The 21289-nt window shown below is 36.3% G+C and overlaps 1 protein-coding gene across 1 annotated transcript; it reads left to right on the forward strand.

The window, feature by feature from the left end:
• Window positions 1–631: 631 nt before the first annotated feature.
• LOC134792506 (proton-associated sugar transporter A) lies at window positions 632–19698 on the forward strand. Its single transcript, XM_063763779.1, has 9 exons — window positions 632–869; window positions 2623–2885; window positions 3215–3454; window positions 7490–7591; window positions 10265–10521; window positions 11405–11605; window positions 15694–15824; window positions 18554–18728; window positions 19442–19698. Exons 1-9 carry the CDS (start codon window positions 667–669, stop codon window positions 19658–19660), a joined length of 1791 nt encoding a protein of 596 aa, XP_063619849.1. The 5' UTR covers window positions 632–666; the 3' UTR covers window positions 19661–19698.
• Window positions 19699–21289: the final 1591 nt, after the last annotated feature.

A 21289-nucleotide genomic window follows, 5' to 3' on the forward strand; every position in this document is an offset into this window, starting at 1 on the left:
TCTCGGAGCTCGTCTGAAAGCGGAAAGATGTAAATAACATAAATAAAGCCTATTCACGCGCCGAGATTACTTTGTGGAATATTCTTACACATTTGTGCTCTACAAACCTAACTTTATTTTTCAAATAAATTATTATTTCCGCAGTAATGTAGCGTGACCTTTTCGCTTTTTAGATATATCAAGTCAAATAGATAAACCAACATATCATAACACCTATTGTTTAAATAATATGCTATCGAAGTAATATTCCGTATATGTATGTATGTGATACGCATAACTCTCGCTATATGTAAGATCTTCAAAACTGAGATTTTTTTTGGAAGTTACATGATATTTACTAGAACTTGGTAGGTATAACGTATTTGCATTTAAAAGTTGAATCACCAAGTCTTTTCCAGTGCACTTATACATCTTTTGTAGTTGTCGCGCAGGGCGGGCGGGCGTCGGCGAGGGCGGCGCGCGCGCCCAGTCCACTTCCGCTCGCCGGCCGCGATAACTACTGCCCACTGCCCAACTAAACTACTTCCAAACTTACCTCGTTACCGACTCCAAGTGTTATCAAAACAACAGTTAAAATCTTCCACAAATAAACACCAAATCATTCCAAGGTTTTAGGGACATTGTGTTGTTGGAAATTCCCCTTTCATGAGATAGTGAGGACTAGTTATGGCTGATAAGTTGCATGAGTATCAGGGGGTAACAGGCCGACTGCACGGGGTTAGGGATAAGTGTAAAGAAAAGTGGTCGCAATGGAAAGAGGAGCATCCTAAAGGAGTGAAGGAGACTTTTAAGGATTCTCTGTTTGGGATCCCTCATTCTGAAGGTCCAGGGAGAGTTTGGCAGGAAAGCGTGTATAGCGACACATTCAGGTAAGTATTATAAAAACTCTTGCTAATTTGATTATCCATCTAGAAATGCCATGACCTATATAAACATCTACTATTATCTGTCCATGAGTTTACAAATCCTATAATCTTTAAAAACGTATAGCAAGTCTATTTCATTTCCAAACCAAAACGACGTTCTATTCCACAATAATTAAATTTAATATAAAAAGGTCGTTTCAGTTTTAGAAAGTAAACAGGTATATTTCGCAAGAATAAAGTCATTCTATTGAAATCAGAACAAACTTTAATATAGTTGAAGAGGGTTTGGCGTTCTACTGAATAATATTTAAGGCAAATTTGGAAACTCGAATATCTCTGTTTAAATAAACGAAAAGCAGAGTTAACGTTTTAACCCTTAGAAGAGAAACGTTTCATGTGCTTATGTGGTCCATAACCTGTGAGCCATTTTTGTACCGAAGGTTGAGTTGTCGAAGGAGTCGGTCCCCCTTTCATACCTATAATAACTTTGCAAATTGACTGAGATTGATAGCGGAACCTGAGAGCACCCGAGAGGGAGTTTTATAAAAGTCAACACGTTTACTTTCCGTAAGTCGTATATTACACAACTGCACAATTATAAAAGCAACCTTGTTATCTGCTATATAAAATTCACGGTCTAATACAGATAAATTATTGATGCAATAGTTTTATAATCCCTATAATAAAATATTTATTGTAGGTACCATGCGCTTCTGTTATTTTCAAGTGGAAATCATTTTAAAATAATAATACCTACCAGTTTAAAATGGAGTAGTGCACATGTTTATAGGTAATTTAATTTAATCATGTGTTTAAGTTTTCAAGTGAGTAAGTGTAACTTTTCAAAGGTGGCTAAATACTGTTATTTGTTTGTTTGGTGTGACATTGCGAGGAGGGTTTTCGCCTTTAATACACCTACACAATAAGTTGTCAGATATGTTCTGGCGGTTTTGGTATTCAGCTTTTTAAACTTATCTAGAAATACGCAGCGCAAATACAGCAAGATTGAGTTAATGACAAACTTATGAGATGAGCGCAGCGCGCGTTTCAAGCCTATAATTAGGTTTTTAGCTATTTCATTACTTTCATTGTCTGAGATGACGTCTAAAAGGGTTCCCGCAGATATAAGAGACGATATCGGTAATGCATAATAAAGTAGATAGGTCTACAACTCAACAATAATTATACTGCTTAGTCCTAGTACCTATGAGATAAACAAAAACAACACTTCTTCGGCACAAGGAGAATATGTAAATAATGTAAGAACCAAGATTTTCTTCTTAAATTAACTCATCCGTCCTGCCCGAGTCTTTCCTCGTGTAGGCAGTTGTTGTCTCTGATGTCCTTACTTGTTAGCGACGCATTCAGAGAAAAATAATACCTAACTTTAGTTTGGCCAGGGACTGTCTCATTTCAAACATAGATAGAGAGAATCATACTGTCTTTGTCTTACGCTAGTATGTAGGTAGCACCCAAAAAAGGGGATGGTATAGTTTTTTTATTCTTATTTACTAACCAATTGAGTTTGCCAGACTATATAAACAAAAGAAGTAAGTTGTTTTTTTCAGAAACGTGTTAAAAGGAAAATCACAAGCTTAACTCTTAATATATGCTTTTTTTAATTGAATAAAAGTAGGTACAGTTCTACTAGGTATTTAAGCTTGTGCTTAACTTCATTTTATCGAAAGTTTTTACTTGTATCTAATCGAAAGCACCTGATAAAAAATGTGGTAATTTGTAAATATCTGATATACAGAAGGAAAAGTCGGATCGAGCTGATGAGGATATCAGCGGCCGTGATGGGCATCGAGTTCTCATACGCCGGAGAGACCGCGTTCGTCTCCCCGACCCTCCTCCAGATCGGGGTGCCGCACCAACAGATGACGCTAGTGTGGGCCTTGTCCCCACTCGTGGGCTTCTTCATGACGCCGCTGCTGGGCTCCATCAGTGACCGGTGTCGCTCACAGTTCGGGAGGAGGAGGCCGTTCATTGTTATGATGTCTATTGGCGTTTTATTAGGTAAATATTTTGTGTTCACTTTCCGCTCTTTGTGTTTAATTTTTGAAGTATCAAGCGGTCTAAATATCTGACTCAATAGATGACAATGCTGTTAAACGGTGAGATAAAAATTTCAAGGTCGTAGAATGGCTATGTAATATTAGATAATGACATTAAGATTTCACATCTATGCACTATTAGTTAAAAACCTAGCACGTCGTTAAATTACTATTAGACCTAAATAACCCAATTTCAAAGATACTGATATTACTGTCCTTTGATTTAACCAAAGGCGCATTTTTTTATTTTTGGCAGTGTGCTTATACTACCAAAAATCCCGTATTTTTCAGGGTTAATTTTAGTGCCAAACGGCGAGGCCATAGGATACGCGCTTGGCGACGAGAGGCCGGCCAACCGCACGGAAGCACCCTCGGTTCTCGGCCCACGGAGTTCCATCCTGGACTCCACCGACACCAACTATCATCCCTGGGGCGTGCTATTTACGGTGCTTGGAACGGTCTTTTTGGATTTTGACGCTGATGCCTGCCAAAGCCCCGCAAGGGCTTACTTGCTGGATGTCACGGTGCCAGGTATGTATAAAATATTGAAGAGAAATGAAAATAAGGACTTTTTTTATCAATACGGTTCCTGGAAGTAGGTATCTTAAACGGATATGAAATAGCGATGTTAATTATTGAACTGGATTCATAATTAAGAAGTATGAGAAATTAACATTAGTTAATGTCGAAGCATTCGAAGTTATTAATAGAATAATTTACTTAAATATAAAACATGTCTAATAATACCTACTGCTACCGCTGCTGCAGATAATAATACAGCTACAATCACATCCTTAAAGTTATGTAAAAAACATAAATAGTACCTAACAAAAACTACTGTTAAAATAAATAAAATAAAACAATGTTTCGTTTTAAATAAAATCTTGACAGTTAATGTTAGGCACATGGGTAGGTACTGTAATGTAACCCTGCTAGTTAAATTCTTATTTGGGGTTTTCCATGTAGTTATCTATTATTAGGTATACTTAAACTTGTTTTATGTATACCATCGTTTAGAAAATAGGATGGGATTATTTCATTTTAATGTAATCAAAGAAAATCTATTAAAACTAACACAATATTCTGAAAAATCCAATGCACTACTCGACCACGATGATTAGTTCTAACATTTTTTAAGTAGTTAGGTACCCTACTTACATATAAATTATACGTATAATAATATAGTAAGTCTTAAGTATTCACGTACCTCAATCGTATGTTAGGTATGGTTAGTTTACACACATATTAAATTTAGTTAAATCATTCTTTTTCACCTATGGATTTTCCGTCTCGTTCAGTTTTCTCAGTAACGGAGAGCCTTATAATATATTATAACAAAATATACCTAACACTGAGTAGTGCTTAAAATAACCCACTTGATACACAATATTGTAGATAAAAGCGGATTACTCACGAGCCAGTAGTGCCACTGACACTGCTTATATATAATGTAGCTACCTACTTACCCCCTTATTCATAAACGCACTACAAACCTCAATTAACTAATAATCGTTTGTCCTTATCTGTCATTTTGAGTTATATTTTTGTAAGGAAGGTATAAAACATAATTTACTTAACTAAATCAGTCCCGTAAAGTTTTATGAATAAGGGGGTTACTTCGTTAGATCTGGAATTATATCAACGCCCGTGATAAATTAAACGTTATAAAATATGTAATATGTATTTACATAAAAAACTGATCTGTGTTTATCCTAAATATATTTGTTAACATATTGAAATAGATTATATTTTGGTTGCACATGCTCGCTATTTGACATTGTCTGGGAAACCTAACTTGTGATAATGATACGAAAATGTCGAGTTTAATGCATTTGTTTGTTCGAAATTAGGCAAAAACTGTAGGTACTGACTAACGCAAACAATAATACGTACCTACAGATGTCCGTATACTATTTAGGTACATATGTATCTGGCAAAAATACCGGGGAAAGAAAATATGGAAATTCAAACAAAATATCTAATTATCTATACTTACGCAATAAACCTTTAAAAGTAAATAAAATTACCTATCAGTACCAAAGTCAGGAGTGCCAAAAGTAATCATCTTCATTTATGTAAATTACTTGCGTGATTACGCTTAGAATAATTTTCTCCAAAATTCATTACCATCCTTCACCTACTTTAATTATTACAATTAATTTTAATTCAATATTTGTTCGGCTGAAACGTCATATCATGTGACTCTGTTATGTAGAACATAAGACGAGACAGGCAAAAGCGTGTGTTAAAAAGATATTTGGATGGTCGCAAAACTAATGTTTATACGCCTTTCTAGATTACAACGTTTGAGGCTTTAACCGCTTATCTGTTCTGTCTGTCTGTGATTGATTTATCTAGACAACATTTTTTAGTACGAGACCATAGTACCTACCTTTAGTAGCTTTACTTTGCTAAAATTATAAACAATTGTGTAAGTCTAATATATTATGTAGCTATACCGAACCATTTTGTCTTTGACATGACATTTGAGCCTAAATAAACACGTGCAACCGGCAACGCCTATTACTAGTAGCTGAAGCATTTTGTACATGGACTATACTATACTCAGTATAGAGTAAAAAGAGCGAATTCTCATATGGTAGAACAGTTGTAAAAGTGTCCAGCAGTCAGCTGTTAATAATAGTTCGAAATCTCTCCAGAGTAGCGCTAGAGTAGCTAAGGACTTAGGCGTTATTGACGGAGTGAAGTGCGCTGTCAATGATTTGAATTTTTTTATCTAATATTCTAGGTATTGTAGCGCCACCTATTTAAGGTTTTTTGACGCACACTTTTTGATACATGGAGATTGTTTTCCTTACCTTATTTAATTACACAAACGGGTCTACCGCGATATAATTAATTTCATTGTTTTTACCTTTAATTCCGACGTTTCAGCTGAGTTGCACCAGCTGTGGTCACGGAAAGACCTACCTACCAACTCCTTACTTTTACCAACTTTACCTTCTATAGATTTGTGTGTATCATAATACTTCGGGATCAATGAGCTCACACCGCTAAAGCTGTAGTCCTGTCTATTAAAATTAGTTGCGGCATGCTTCCTCAAAAGTAGCATGACGTCGCTCGGATCACAGTTGTCATTATTTAACAAACACAAAGCAGAGTTTCGGCGTATGTATTAAGTACCTACCTTGAAATGTCACTTTTGACACTGACAGATCAGTATCATATTGGAAATAAATCGAATAACTAAAACTAGGACTGGCCTGTTGTACGGTGTATGTTGTAATGTATAGGTACATATACTATTTAGGTATATGTTCTGTACTGGAATTCAAGCCAACTTTCCTAGTTAAATTAATCTTAACAGAACTTATAAAAACCTGAATACCATTTGAAAAGGTTATTGTATCATATGTATCCAAATTTGTAAATAATACTAGAATAATATAGAGTTTCCTTAGATATTAAAACAGGTTCGTAGGCTGTATTTTACTTTCTTCCTCTGGGAACTTACATTAATTTGAAAGGGGAATGGGCTTTTCAACAATTACGCCCTTAGAGATTAAGCCTAAATAAACATGTTAGTCGAAAATATGAATTCAGATAATGTTTACGCAATTAATGCAGATTTAAATTAGTAATTATACGTTCGTACCATCACGCATGAATAGAATAGAATAGAATAGAATAGAATATCATTTAATCAAGTAGGATTTTACAATCGCTTTTGCATCGTCAAAGTACATTATAAATTAATTAAAATTAAATTAAAAAAATTTAATGGATAATATAAATAATTCTACATAGGTACTTAGATACTTTTCGTACTTAAATATTGCTTTTTCTGCCTAGAGCGGCTATCTTGACTTTGTTTTGAATAATTCCTAGTCACACATACAACGAATATTTCGCATACAAATATATTAATATGTCACCACCTGGTAACTAATAAGCAAGTTTATTTTTTTATTATGTCGGATTTACGTAGAAGCAAAGTAAATATTTAGTAGGCCCAAATATTTAATGTACCTAATTGGCTGATAATTCTGTTTAACTGTGGCCAGTGCTAAATTCAGGACGTCAAGTCTTCGCATAAAAAAAATATGTACTCGGAAAATCCCGTCTTTGATAAAAATTATTTGCCTTTTACAAGATTTTGGTGGCAATTTCCCTATACCGTTCCCTAAAGTTAATGACGTCGTGGTTTAGGTTGATATAATATTGACACTTTCGCTGCGGCATCGGATCTATTCAGCCTCGTACAAGGCTACAGTTTTATGTTAATTAATTACCGTCGCCAAAGTGTAAACATTGAAAAAAGAGGCCTCTAATAGTTTGATTATTTATAACCTCTCTAGAACCCGAAGCTATGAGATCTAGATGAACACAAATAAGACCTAGAAGCCATTTGTTTGGTACCTTGTATGTATTTATTTAATAAAACCTAAAATTAAATAAGGAAAATGACCTTTATAAAGGCCTCTGGGGCCCAGGAGGATGTAATAAGAAGAAAAACACTCTTACTGTATGACCAACGCGCATCACGCATTTATTGATGCATTAAAATGTAATGTTTTATTTAAACTGGAACCTTTTTTTTTACAGAGGATCATGCAAAAGGACTTAGCACATTCACGATAATGGCCGGCTTAGGCGGCTTCATGGGCTACGCCCTTGGCGGCATTAACTGGGATGAAACGCGATTAGGTAATGTGATACTGGTACTAAAACCTACCTGTTTCGGAGTTTTACCCTAATAAAGGCTGATGAACTTTGTTAAATAAAACAATTATGTTTCTCTTTTCGATCAAAAGTCAACCTTAATTGCAGATTATGTAGACAAACGAAATGTAGGAGCTTTATAAACCTAAGGTATGTTACAACCATACTCAATACGATTTGCGTAGGTACCTGTAACTAAATGAACAACATTATTTGAAGGAGAAAAAATATGTTTTCCTCAATTTACTCCGTGTCAATGGAATTAATATTTCCTCGTGCCGCCCAAGAAAAAAATCGCAATATCAGCTAAACGCCCAGTGTGCAATATAATAGCCATAATATTACGAAGTCGTAACTGCCCACGCATTTCAAATTTTTTTTTTATGGAAAACGCAAGCTGGATTTTTTTATTTTTTTCTGGGTACTTATATGTAAATAAAAATGAATACATTAAACTGAATTCCACCTTCGTATCTTTTGTTCATTTAAATGCACATTGGGTTTTTGATTGTTATTATAAATAATATAAGGTTTACTCGGGTAATTCCGAATGTCGAAAACTGTCGGATAATTCCGAAAAGAGACTTTTATTATGATGGAATTAAGGGTGATTTTCATCTGAATTTCGGAATTATCCGACATTCGGTATTACCCGAATACACCTTAATTATTTTTTTTAAATCAAATTTTATTAAACTTTAAGGCACGTTATCATAAATTGATATAACGCAGCCTCTGACTATTATAAATAGTTACATAATAAGCAACAAAAGTAATAAAATATTTAAAAAAAATTTTTTTGGTAAATTTATGTATGTTAACCTTCATATCTGACACTAAAATGCTTTATAAAATGCTCCGAAAATTTTATTAACAACTTGCTTAACATAAAACTTAATATCCTTTTTATTTATATAAGTTACTAGACGGGCCCGCGGCTCCGCTCGCGTAAATTAAATAAAGAGTTTGTCTTAAGTTTAGTTAAATACCGACATTATTATGTATTCAACCGTGCCAGGGTTCATAACTGTGATGGGGACTTCTTATTTGTAACCGTTATTTGGATAAATTAATTCGCAAATTTCACAATAAATGATGTGATTTGATAAAAGGCAAGATTGTATTGTTTCATCTACGTAGGTATTTATTTAAAACTTGATTCAATAATATTATTTATTTTTATAAGCCCAGTCCAGTCAGCAAAAACGTTCATAAGATTAATTTCCGCCTTAAAACAAACGTGGCCGACCACCGCCCATAAATCGCCTTTTCATACAAACGTAGGTAGTCCCCATTTTCCTTTCTGGATATTTTTAACATTACTTACTACGGTGACGCAGCGACCCAAAAAGACCGCTTGACCACTGTAAAATGCCACCCTTCCAAATTGCTTGCAAATTAGTAATATGTTAATACTAATAGAAAAGTCATAAATATGACATTTTTTTTTTCATCAAATATGACATAAGTCACTCGTATGGGCATAGACTAAGGTTGACATTTTTATTTTACTTCGAGTAAAAAAACGCCGAAATAACTGCATACCAACATAACAAACATAATTTAGGTTACTTGAACTACCGAAATGAAACCACCCGAGAGTTGCCGAAAATAGCCGATTATCGTAAAATGAAGATTGTTATGAAAATTTCTTTTGCTTATTGTAAATTAAATACGCATCGAAAGCGATAGTTTTTATGCTCTAGTTCTATTCTCATATTTAGATAATAGATTGGAACAGTGTTTTCTTATCATACGTGCGTCGTATTCGAGAAACGTGTCAAAAACTTTTTTAAAAATTTGTAAGGCGCCATCTCGCTTCTTCCCTCGTTTTTTATCCCGTTCTGGTTTTTCAATTTTATATATACCTATGATTGTATGTTTGCTGTATTTCAGTATCACTTTCTTCGAAACTTAATTTGTTTCACTAAGACTGTAACAAATATTTGGTTCATCACCAGGAAGTTGGTATTCAGGATCGTAAATTTTATTTTGTGATGGCAAAAAGTCTTTCAGCTTGTATTCAACAAGTAAATCATCATGCAGATCTAAAAATTAATTCTCAAAGAAGAACCTTGAGTTGTAGGTTATAATATAATAATATGTATTTTTATAACGGTAACGCCCAGTGTGCAATATGATGTACATAATGTAACGATTAAGGAATAAAAATATTGATTAGTGCCTTTGTAAAAAAATAACAGTATATTATATTTCAATAAAACAAACACGAAAAAAGTCATGATTCGTTTAATAAATCAAGATTACATACCCATGTGTCGTGCGCGATGGCGGCATGTTTGAATAATTGCGGAAGTAGAACACTTGCCTATGATAATATCTGTCAAACGTCAGCCGTCAAAATAATCGCGAATGAACCTACCATTTACAACCTTTAGGTGAATTCCAATTTAGTGCAAAAATTTAAAACTGACATCTGATAAACTTTTATGTACAACGTATTGCACACTGGGCGTTTAGCTCTGAATGTAATTTCTAAAGTCTGGGCAGTTATGCTGAGTGTCACTTTGTACAATGTATTGCACATTGGGCGGCACGAGGTTAAGTAAGGTATAAAGTAGGACAAAATCTGCTTAAATTATCTAACACAAATGAGTCTTTGTAACGAAAATCAAAAATTAAAATCAAACCTTTTAGGGGAGCTATTTGGAGGCCACGTCAGAGCAGTGTTTTCGCTGATCACCGTGATCTTCGTGGTGTGTGTAACAGCCACCGTCACCAGCTTCAAGGAGATTCCTCTCGACGAGCTGCAGGAGCAGGAGGAGTTCAGGAAGCTGGCGGAGACGGAGAGGGTGCAGGAGAGCTTTGATGCTGGAGACGAGCCCGTGAAGAGCTTGAAGCGAGACAACACGACGTATGGCTCGTTGAATCAACCGGCTGAGGGAGATGACCAGGTAACTTTATTAATCCGTCTTCGTAACTTATTAGGTTTAACGAATAGAGCCACTACCAAAATAATAATAGTTTTGGTGCATGGCCATACTTTGGGAGGGAGTTGAATTTACAACTGTCGGTTAATTTCCCAACAAAGTACAGATTTGCTTGGGTTGACAAAAATATGCAAATAGCGCAACCAAGCGAGTTTCATCATCGCAGTGTATCACGAACTTTCATCAAAAACTGCAGCCAAAATCGTCAATCTTTTGGGGATGTGAAAACATTAATTTGTTTGCATAAACACACAAACAAACAAGCTCTCAACCTTCATTGCATAATACCATCTCTGGGACAAAATCGTAGCATCAAAGAGTGATTCCAAAATTCCATTAGGTTCCAAAAATATTCTCAACGTCAAAAATGTTTCTCGTAACCGGCTACCTGCCAGTAACACACTAGCTCTACACGAAGTTACGAAATCCAATCTCTCTGCGTGACGTTAATAAGCTTGTGACCTGTCACATAGGGTTTCGCTAGTCTAGGATATCTGCTACATCTCTGATTTCATTGTAAATAACCTTATTGAGTCAGCCAGAAGCACACATATTATTTACTTAACTAAAAGTGCGCAAGGAATTATTACCTACCTTCTTTCAACAAATATAGAATAGAATTAAATTTAGTAGTAAGGAAAGAAAAAAAAACTGTTGTAAAATGAAATTTAATCGAATAATCATTTCTCTCTATCAGTCAATATATGCTGTTTCAGGATCGCTAAAAGTGGCCACTTTTGTCATCTGTGACGTTTTATAATAATTATAATGAAGTTACTGTTAACTTATAAAAATTAACGTTAGTCATATACATTTCGAAAAATAACCCTTATAATGTGTTTTACAGAACGGTCCAAGCACCAACGTACCCGAAAGCAGTCACGGCGAGCACTTGTCCCTGCGGCACTACCTCCGCTCCATAGTGGTGATGCCGTCCTCACTCCGCGTGGTGTGCCTCACCAACTTGTTCTGCTGGATGGCTCATGTCTGCTACTCACTGTACTTCACTGACTTTGTTGGTGAGGCGGTGTTCGGTGGGAACCCTGCTGTAAGCATTAATCGACGAGCTAAAGGCCTATTATATTGGTTTTCATGAATTTCATGGCAGCTCGTGACATGACGGATATAATGCCACTTATAAAAGTGGCCAGGTTATTAGGCATTAGCACGCAAAATTTTGTTTCAAATACTTAAAGGTAGTTAAAGTTTCATTGTAGATAGTTTGCATAGAAACAGTTTAATTTATGCATTGGCAACTCTATCGTATCATTGTACGCGCACGTATTCATTTGTATCTGGCGTAGGCGTAGGTAAATCTGCAACATTTGGCGTTCCGATAATAGGGTGAATATTATTTTTGTCAACCGGAGATATTGTCAGCTCTTATCGAGATTTTCTGGATTTTAGGTACACGACACGTTTGGATGATTTATCGGTGTCGAGATTTTCACGTGTCATTTTTGTTGGAGATAAAATTCTAAAATTGAAATTGATTATGAAACTACAATACGTCATGATAAATATCTTGTGTATATTTAGAATAGAAAGAATAGAAAAAGTTTATTTGGTGCAAAATAAAACCTAACCTAAAAATACATCTTATTCTAATACATACTAACACCAAAATGGATGCCACTCAGCATTTGCCGATGGCTAATATACTTAGCCATGGCGCTGGTTTTCAGGGCAACCAGAGAGAAAAACACAATAAAATAGAAAATCACAATAAAATAAAATTAAAAAACAAAACTAAGCTAACACGTGGGAGAAGGTGAGTTTAAACTATAGCATGATATTAGCCAGACAAAAAACAGTAAATACGTACATAGTATGTGCTTTGCACAATTAGACAGTAAAAATACGTGTCTGTAAACATAAAGCAAACTTAATAACTACCGAAATACAAGTATTAATTAATGATAATGGGTCAAACAGATCACTGTGTTATGTCTTTCCTGTAGACATACACAAGAGTTAAGGGCTATAAAGGTTAATTTTCTTATTTAACCCTTATCCACGTGAAAAGGTCCTCCTTTTATTTAGAGAACTATGATAAAATCATTGCTTACACGCCCACAAGCTGTTAACTATAGCCCACAGGAGAGAAAAATATGCTGTTCGCGATAACACACTAGTTTTCTCTCCTGTGGGCTATAGTTAACAGCTTGTGGTCATGTAAGCAATGATTTTATCATAGTTCTCTAAATAAAAGGAGGACCTTATCACGTGGATAAGGGTTAAATAAGAAAATTAACCTTTATAGCCCTTAACTCTTGTGTATGTCTACAGGAAAGACATAACACAGTGATCTGTTTGACCCTAATAACATCTACTTAGCACAGTACATCAGCTCATGTGTTGGAAGTTTGAAGAACGAGTAAATACTTCTTAATTTTACTTTTAAAAGTTGCTATCGACGTAGAATTTCTAATAGGTGGTGGTACATTATTTCAACACTTCGTGGCGGCGTAACGGAAGCTGCCACGGAAAGCAGATGTACTGTGTTTTGGGGCAACAAGCCGTTGAGAGCCCCGCACTTCACGCTTGGAGCATTGTAACTTCTTAAATAGATATGATGGTTGTTTGGTATGCATAACCCCAAAAATTAACGAAGAAAAGTGCAACGTTCGCCTGGCCGACATATTTAATAGTTTATTGTTGTTTAAAAATGGCGTGATGTGGGAACGGCATGGTACATTAAAACAATATCGAGCGCAAGCATTTCGTATACGCTGTACCAAAGTAGAAGTACGCGCCAGCAAGCAACCACCGTAGACAACGTCGGCATAACCCAACTTCGATAAAATTAGTGAATCACAGAGATTTATTCGCAAGTCAACGATGATAAAGTCACGGAAACGATATAGAACACTGAGTCGGTAAAAACAATTTCGCAATAGTTCCGTGACGTGCTCTTCAAAACGCAGCTTACCATCCATAATAAGGCCTAAGTTACGAGCGACGTAAACGCGCTCTAAAATATCACCCATGATAACTACCTGTGGCACGTAAGTCTCAAGGTCACTTAGTCGCTTACTTGAACCAAACATCATTAGTTTTGACTTATTTGCGTTCAAAACAAGATTATTTGACATACACCACTTACGCAATGCGTCCTAAATCTGAATTTAACTTGTCAACTGCAGAGTTAGTTTCATTAGGCATAAAAGAAATATACAATTGCATAGCATCGGCGTACAAGTGATAATTACAATAATTTATATTATTTATAACATCTGCACTATACAAAATAAATAAAAGTGGTCCTAAAATAGAGCCTTGCGGAACGCCCCGTGTAACAGCTAGAGAATTAGAGGCAGTCACTACACCATTAACATCACGTACCTCAACACATTGTGTGCGTCCTGTAAGATAGCTCGAGAACCAGCCAAGAGAACGTGTGTCTACTCCATAGAAGGCCAACTTAGACAGTAGCAGTGTAGTGTTTATGGTGTCAAAAGCACGTGAAAAATCTAACAATACAAGCATTACATATTCACCGTTGTCTCGGGCACCCAGAATGTCATCGATTACATCTAGTAATGCAGTTGTTGTGCTACGCGATTTTCTAAAACCCGACTGTTTCTTCGGCAGAATGTCATTAATCTCTGCATATTCTGTTAGTTGTAGGCACACTGCTCTTTCCAGGATTTTTGATAAAAAGGGAAGAATACTTATCGGGCGAAAATCTTTGAAACTGGTTGGATTCGATATTTTTGGAATAGGTTTAACAACAGCTGACTTCCATGCCTCAGGAAAGACACCTTTTTCGATTGACTTATTAATTATATCCGTAATTAGTGAAAGTGTATAAGGAAGCGTCAACAAAATCATGTCTAGGGTAATTCCGTCGGCGCCTTGTGCATTAGTGGAAATGGACTTTATAATGTTGAGTACACTTGTTTCCGTTACAGGTCTGAGAGAGAATACAGAGTTACTAAATCTACTGAACTCGTAATTAGTTAAAAGAGAGATGTCAACGCAGTTATCTCCAGGCAGTGCTAAAAAATGCTCGTTTAATTTTGTAGGGTTGTTTAACTGTGCTGGTAATTCATAACCTTTACGTTTAAAGTCGGCCACGTTGTTTTTAATGTTTTTCCACAGAATTCGGGGATTTTTTTTTAGATTATTATTAATGTGATGGTTGAAATAAGCAGTTTTTTCGTTGTAAATGGCTGTATTAACAATATGCTTTAAATCTTTATAGTATTTAATATGAGAATCTAACTTTATCAATTTACTCCGAGCATGAGCCTCATCTCGAAGCTTCATCATCTTTTTGATAGTGTACGTTATCCATGGGTAAGATTTATTTTTTATTCGAACTGATTTCATTGGAGCAAATTCATTAAACAATTCTAACAAGGAAGAATTGAACATATTCACCATATAGTTAACATCGTCTGACGCAAGACTGTCCCATTGGATGGATGCGACACGCTCGTTAAATTGTTTGAAGTCAATGTCTTTCAACGGTCTGTATGTTACCCATTGAGGAGATAGCTTTTCTTTCTTAACAGAAACTTCAAACGTTATAAATGCATGACTACTAAGTTCCGGTATATGGTTGACGTATAATTCTGTGACACACGAATTCGAACAAACTAGGTCTATTAAGGTTTCACTATGATTTGTAAAGTGAGTCGGTCGGTCTGTAAATTGGGTGAGATTCATACACTTAAGAAAATGAGTAGTTTTTTTGAATCATTGCTATTTGCATTTAATAAATTAATATTAAAATCACCCATTAAAATAATAACATCAACGGTTTGTGTCGTAAGTAATTAAGTATCGTAAACATACGGTTTGTGTCGTAAGTAATTAAGTATCGTAAACATATTTTTCTTTCGGGTTTTAGATTTATTCTTATTTTGTCAAGGGCTATTAAAAAAAGCCGATAAGTGAGGTGTTGCAAAAAGCCAGAATAGCGTGACCCTTAAAACAAAGCAGAGATCAAAGGCTCATCTCGAACTATTTTTGAGGATTTTTGAGCCAAGATGTTTTACCTACTTTATATATCTTATTTTAGGAGTCATTTCCATCAGTAGCTTCCTCCTATATTTTTATATGATTTGCTGTCTGTATAAGATTGTTTGCATAAATAGACTTTTTGTAACGTGCCGCTTATTATTATAGGCTCCAGTCGGCTCAGAAAGCCGTGTGCAGTACGAGGCTGGAGTGCGCTTCGGGTGTTGGGGCATGGCTATGTACTCGCTGTCATGCGCCTGCTATTCCACCGTCATAGAGAAACTCATCAAGAGACTGGGGTGAGTCTTGTTCAAGTCCACAGGCTTTCGGGCCACATTGAATTCGGGCTCGTCAGGTTACTCTAGAATCTTGATGGGTTGTAGACGACTGTCTAAAGAAAAGTACAGTCGACGCTGAAAACATGTATTAGAAATTAATTTGTTTTCAAAACTTAAATAAAATATCACACTTCGACTACTGTACTGTAACTATATATCCTACTGTGCCTTCCAATGTATCACGTGTATTTAGGGTTTAAACAGTACCTAGAGCGTCACCTACACCCCCAGGTGTGCAATGCGCAACTCATGCCCACTGAGCCGTGTTATTGCGCGGCTGCTGATCCTTGTAAGACGATTTGCGATGCCGACCGTATGGGTCACTGCCGGTGCACTTCGTAAACACATTACGAGGGGATTTAGGGGATAGGGGTTAGTAAAAACACGGATGGTAACACTAACGTTAGGTACATTAGGTTTTATTCAAGAAGTGTTTGTATTCATAGTTTGTATTTTTATTCACTGTTATAATTACTCTACGTCTAATAAAATCGGTCAATTTATAGAAATGTAGAAATGATAGATTGTTTTGTTAGTAAGTACAAAATAAGGAAAAAAAAATATTGTAACGCATTTTTCCAGACTTCTGCAATGATCGTAAATAGCTAAGACCAATCCAGATTCATTTCAATGACATAATTATTAACACGGACTTCGAACACTGTAGCTTTGCCCATGACATCGAACCATATATTTATTTGGTACAGACTTCTGCGCTGTTTCTTATAAAATATATGTATATGGTGATCGTGCCATAGAACTCGTTTATAACGTAAAATTACGTGAAAAACAGCTATTCAAGTCAAGCAAAAGACGTTTTTAATCAACAATATTAAAATATAAGTAGTAAATATAAGTAGGTATATGTTAGGGGTTTAGTGTACAGTGCCTGCATAATAATAGTAGCAAGTGGTCTCGGCCGCGTAAATCGGACTTGCTTTAGGTTTACTTAGGCGTCGGCAGCACGTTTCAAGGTTTGAATAAATTGAATGCGACGAATAGAATCCACTGTTTTTTACTTTTTAAGTAGGTTAAGATAACGCTGAGATTGACTCTAATTCTATCGTACTCAAAAAAGAAAAGAGAAAAATATAGAGCTTTAACTTCATTTAAAATGGATTTACTTATATTTTTCTTACATTTAAAATTAACATTTGAGATGAACGGCATAGCTAATTAATTATACAAGCCATTGGATCCCCTTTCACTTTTTCCCGATTTCTCATTTTGCAAACCAGATTGCTAGCTTTATTCCATAATTAACTATGGCAGGTTAAAACTAACACACCTATCTTCATTTGATGTTGAGTTGGTATATGATCCACCTATCCACAAGAAATTATCAGAAACTAAAATGTGTCTAGATAAATAAAACCTTTAATGTTTCACTAAAAGGTACAAACATATGAAGATAATTCCATTGTATTACGACATTTTCTAAAAATATTGCTTTTCGAAATTCTGAAATACCTAGGTGATAGGAGTAGCTATCAGTGGTAATACCTATTTCAGAGTGATAAGTCTCTTGAAGTTGTCAAACGGCCCAGATACCGCAGTTATCTCGCTCCGCCCTTCAACTTGACTGAGTAAACATTTCCTAGTGCTAACAAGATCAATCCACCCTTGACTTTCAGCTTCCTGTTGCACTTGCTCGGCTTCCCACTGATATAATATAATCGATAACCGACTCAATCGCTAAGTTGTACAAATCAAACATTACGGGACTTTGATGGTTTTTCATTATATCTCCAATCACACACGCAAAAATACCTATTCATAAAATATAAATATTAGGTATATAAATATTATATTCGTCCGTATTTCATTTCGCTAGATGGAGTAGATCCGTATTTTATCACGAGTTATGAATTCTTGTGAACGTCGTTTTCTTTAATTGAATCTGCAGGTCGTTAAACCGAGTTATTCAGGTTTAAATTTCCTTATTGGGCAGGAAATTTGCGGGTGCAAGATTTTAATTAAGACTGAGACGGAGGCTAATCAGGTTTTTAACTCAATCTTTTATTTCATCTATTCTTGATTCCCAAAACTTAATAGAAATTGAAATCAAATATGATCACAAACAAATGAAGATCAGAGAAAAGAGAAAAATCAAAGAGAGCTCTAGTTTAATGGTCACAGTATAATAAAGAGTACTAACGTACAGTATGGACACTCCCTGCCTCCCGTTGAAAGTGCCGCCCACCCGCTCTCGGTTACCTCACAGTTACCGGCAGGCAAGGACGCGACGATGCGGTGCGCAGAGCGGAGGCCACGTAAAATATTCAAATATTTACAAAACCTATCAGATCACACTGAAAACAACACAATATCTATATGAACAAAAAATCATGTTTTAGGTGGCCTGAATTTCCTTAAAAAAATATTGTTACTTCGTTTATACTGATTCAAATTAGGAAACTATTGTATAAATCCAGCTTAAATACCCACCTTACAGCATAATACGATTCTTATTTTTTCCTAATTCGCGCAATGAGTTTTGAGTCATTGAGGTCATCGAACTTGACAACAAAATGGCGAGAACCCTAGCACGTCTTATCTCACTCACACAAGCATGGTACGCGGTCACCTACACGAGCTTAGACTGTGTGCGTAGGAACGCGTTTGTTTGATACATTTGATCGCCAGTGTCCGAGGTGTGGTCTGGTAGTAATTGCAGTATTTTATTTCAGGGCTAAGAAAGTGTATGTTGGCGGGCTGTGTACGTACAGCTGCGGGATGTTCATGCTGTGCGCGATCAGGGCACGCGCAGCCGTCATACTGTTCAGCTGGACTGCGGGTGTCATGTACTCTACGCTTTTTACTATGCCCTACCTACTGGTGGCGCATTATCACGCCACGGGCACGGTAAGAAAATTTCACTGTGTGGATTTATTTATAAGATGGAAATGCCTTAAATATTTATTTCCCCCTGGTGAGAAGTAGGTTAGAAATATTTAGTGTTCACTGTTTGTCGTCATATACAATTTGTTTCACCTTTTTCATTCATATATTCAGATTTTCGCGAGCAGAGGTCTTGGTTCATCATCATCATTTCAGCCTATATACGTCCCACTGCTGGGCACAGGCCTCCTCTCATGCGCGAGAGGGCTTGGGCTATAGTCCCCACGCTAGCCCAATGCGGATTGGGGACTTCACATACACCTTTGAATTTCTTCGCAGATGTATGTTTTCCTTCACCGAAAAGCTAGTGGTAAATATCAAATGATATTTCGTACATAAGTTCCGAAAATCTCATTGGTACGAGCCAGGATTTGAACCCGCGACCTCCGGATTGAAAGTCGGACGTCATATCCACTCGGCTACCACCGCGAGGTCTTGTTTAGCCAGGAAATATATGCTAATAAAAAAAGTTTCTCATCTATTCTTCGCATGATATCAATGCTCCCAAGAGTGTTTCCATGAAATTCTTCTTGTTAACATAAACAAAATCTACGATTCTACGCAAGTCTCAGCTGGCTACAATACGCGAATGCGCGCTCTAAAAAACCTATCTACTCACTCGTTCCCTTTAGTGGAGATAACTAGTAAACTATTACTTTTATCTTTTCGTGTTCCAGTGGGACAGCGCCGGCGGCGGCAGCGGCGATGCTCGCGGGCTAGGCACGGACGTGGCAGTGGTGAGCAGCTGTGTGTTCGTGGCCCAACTGCTGGTGTCGGTGCTGATGGGCTTGGCCGTGAGCGCCTCCGGATCCACAGCAGCTGTCGTCGCCGTCGCCGCCGCGCTAGCCGCCGCCGCCGCCTTCACTGCAACCAAAATCACTTATATAGACCTATAAGATTATTAACGCATATGCATAAAAGCTGTCTTTGACATTGACGTTAACGCATAGCTATCTTTGATATGGACGTTGCCTGAGAAACCGGTTATTTAATTGTAGGTATTTAATACAGAGTCCATATTCGAATGCTACTCTTAAGGGGCCCACTGATTAATAGTCCGCCGGACGGTATCGGCCTGTCAGTTGTTTGGAACTGTCAAAATTTTGTTCAAACTGACAGGCCGATACCGTCCGGCGGACTGTTAATCAGTGGGCCCATTAATAGTCGATTAATCCTTGCTATTAATGCTATTCTGGCTAAGGCCAACTAACAAGGCTGTAACTTATTAGTCTTTTGTATGTATTATATTAATTTTGTTGTTATATTCATGTTACCTGTCGTGATTGTTTCACCGGATGGTCTCATCGGAAGATCAGCGCTGGAAGTCGCCAGCAACACGCTGAGGTGAGACCATTTCGTGGCACTTTCTCCTTTTTTATGTTTCTCTGCTTGTATAATTGTCTTTTTTGTGTTTGTGCTCACAAATAAAAATATTTCTATTCTATTCTATTCTATTAGTTAATTAGGTACCTACTCATCATTGGCCACATCATCTGTTGTAGATGTTTGTTGCGGCGCTTGTGTGTTTATGGGGTCCCGCATCGCGGTTGATGGCTATAAAGTACTTATACAAATACAAGTAGGTGTATGTACATTAGGTACTAGCTTAAGAAATATAAGGAAAGAATCCAATCAGAAATTGTAAAACTTATCAATCTCAGAGCCAGGTAATAGAATTAATCATTTTATGGCGTGGCAATCATCAATCGGTTGGTCACATAACAATATTCATGAACTGGGTATTCAATTCTAAAATTGATTTAATAAAATGATTAAAATCTATAATCTGGCCACGACATCAATATAAACTCAGGGATCAAATGGATCCATTCCACGGCATCTAAGTAGATCAAGTATCCTGTTAAACCTACTCATTTTGTATTTACGCTGCTTACGTCTTAATTCTGGAACACTGTAAAAAAAATGGTCAGGATTTCTGCTTACAGCATGAAAATAAAGTATTCAAGCAAACTCACATTATTAGAATTCTTGGGAACATGTAGTCGCTGTAACTAAGTTGCGGAAGAAGATTTTGTTAAAGAGCCTTCTGTAGATTTTTCCTAACATAATAGTAAATACCTATAGTTAAGGAAAGGATACAATATGTATATATCTGTTGTTAATAACATGATGTATTGAACGCACTGTACAAAGGAGTTACGCACTTTGTACCAATATTTACTTTCTAAGCAATATATGTCAAATCTACCTAAGTACTAAATCCTAGAATAGCATATTTTCTACTGTTCTACTATCAGTCTGTTCCCTTGCAAAACTTGCCACTACGCCATGTTGTGCTGTTGAGGGCTTCAACTCATAAGAATATATTTATTTTCTGTTTTTCAGAACTAGCCCCACGGGTTTCGGAATAACTCCGTTAGTATTAGAAAACACTAGTCATATTTTTGGTTTACTAATATGTGCCCGAAAATTGTATGGCAAATTATCACTTCCCAAATTATTTTTCCCATAGTTTCATTTGGCAAAACTATCACATGGCAAACCAATGTTTCGCATATATAACA

This window comes from Cydia splendana, chromosome 7, assembly GCF_910591565.1.
Source record: "Cydia splendana chromosome 7, ilCydSple1.2, whole genome shotgun sequence".
Lineage (NCBI taxonomy): Eukaryota > Metazoa > Arthropoda > Insecta > Lepidoptera > Tortricidae > Cydia > Cydia splendana.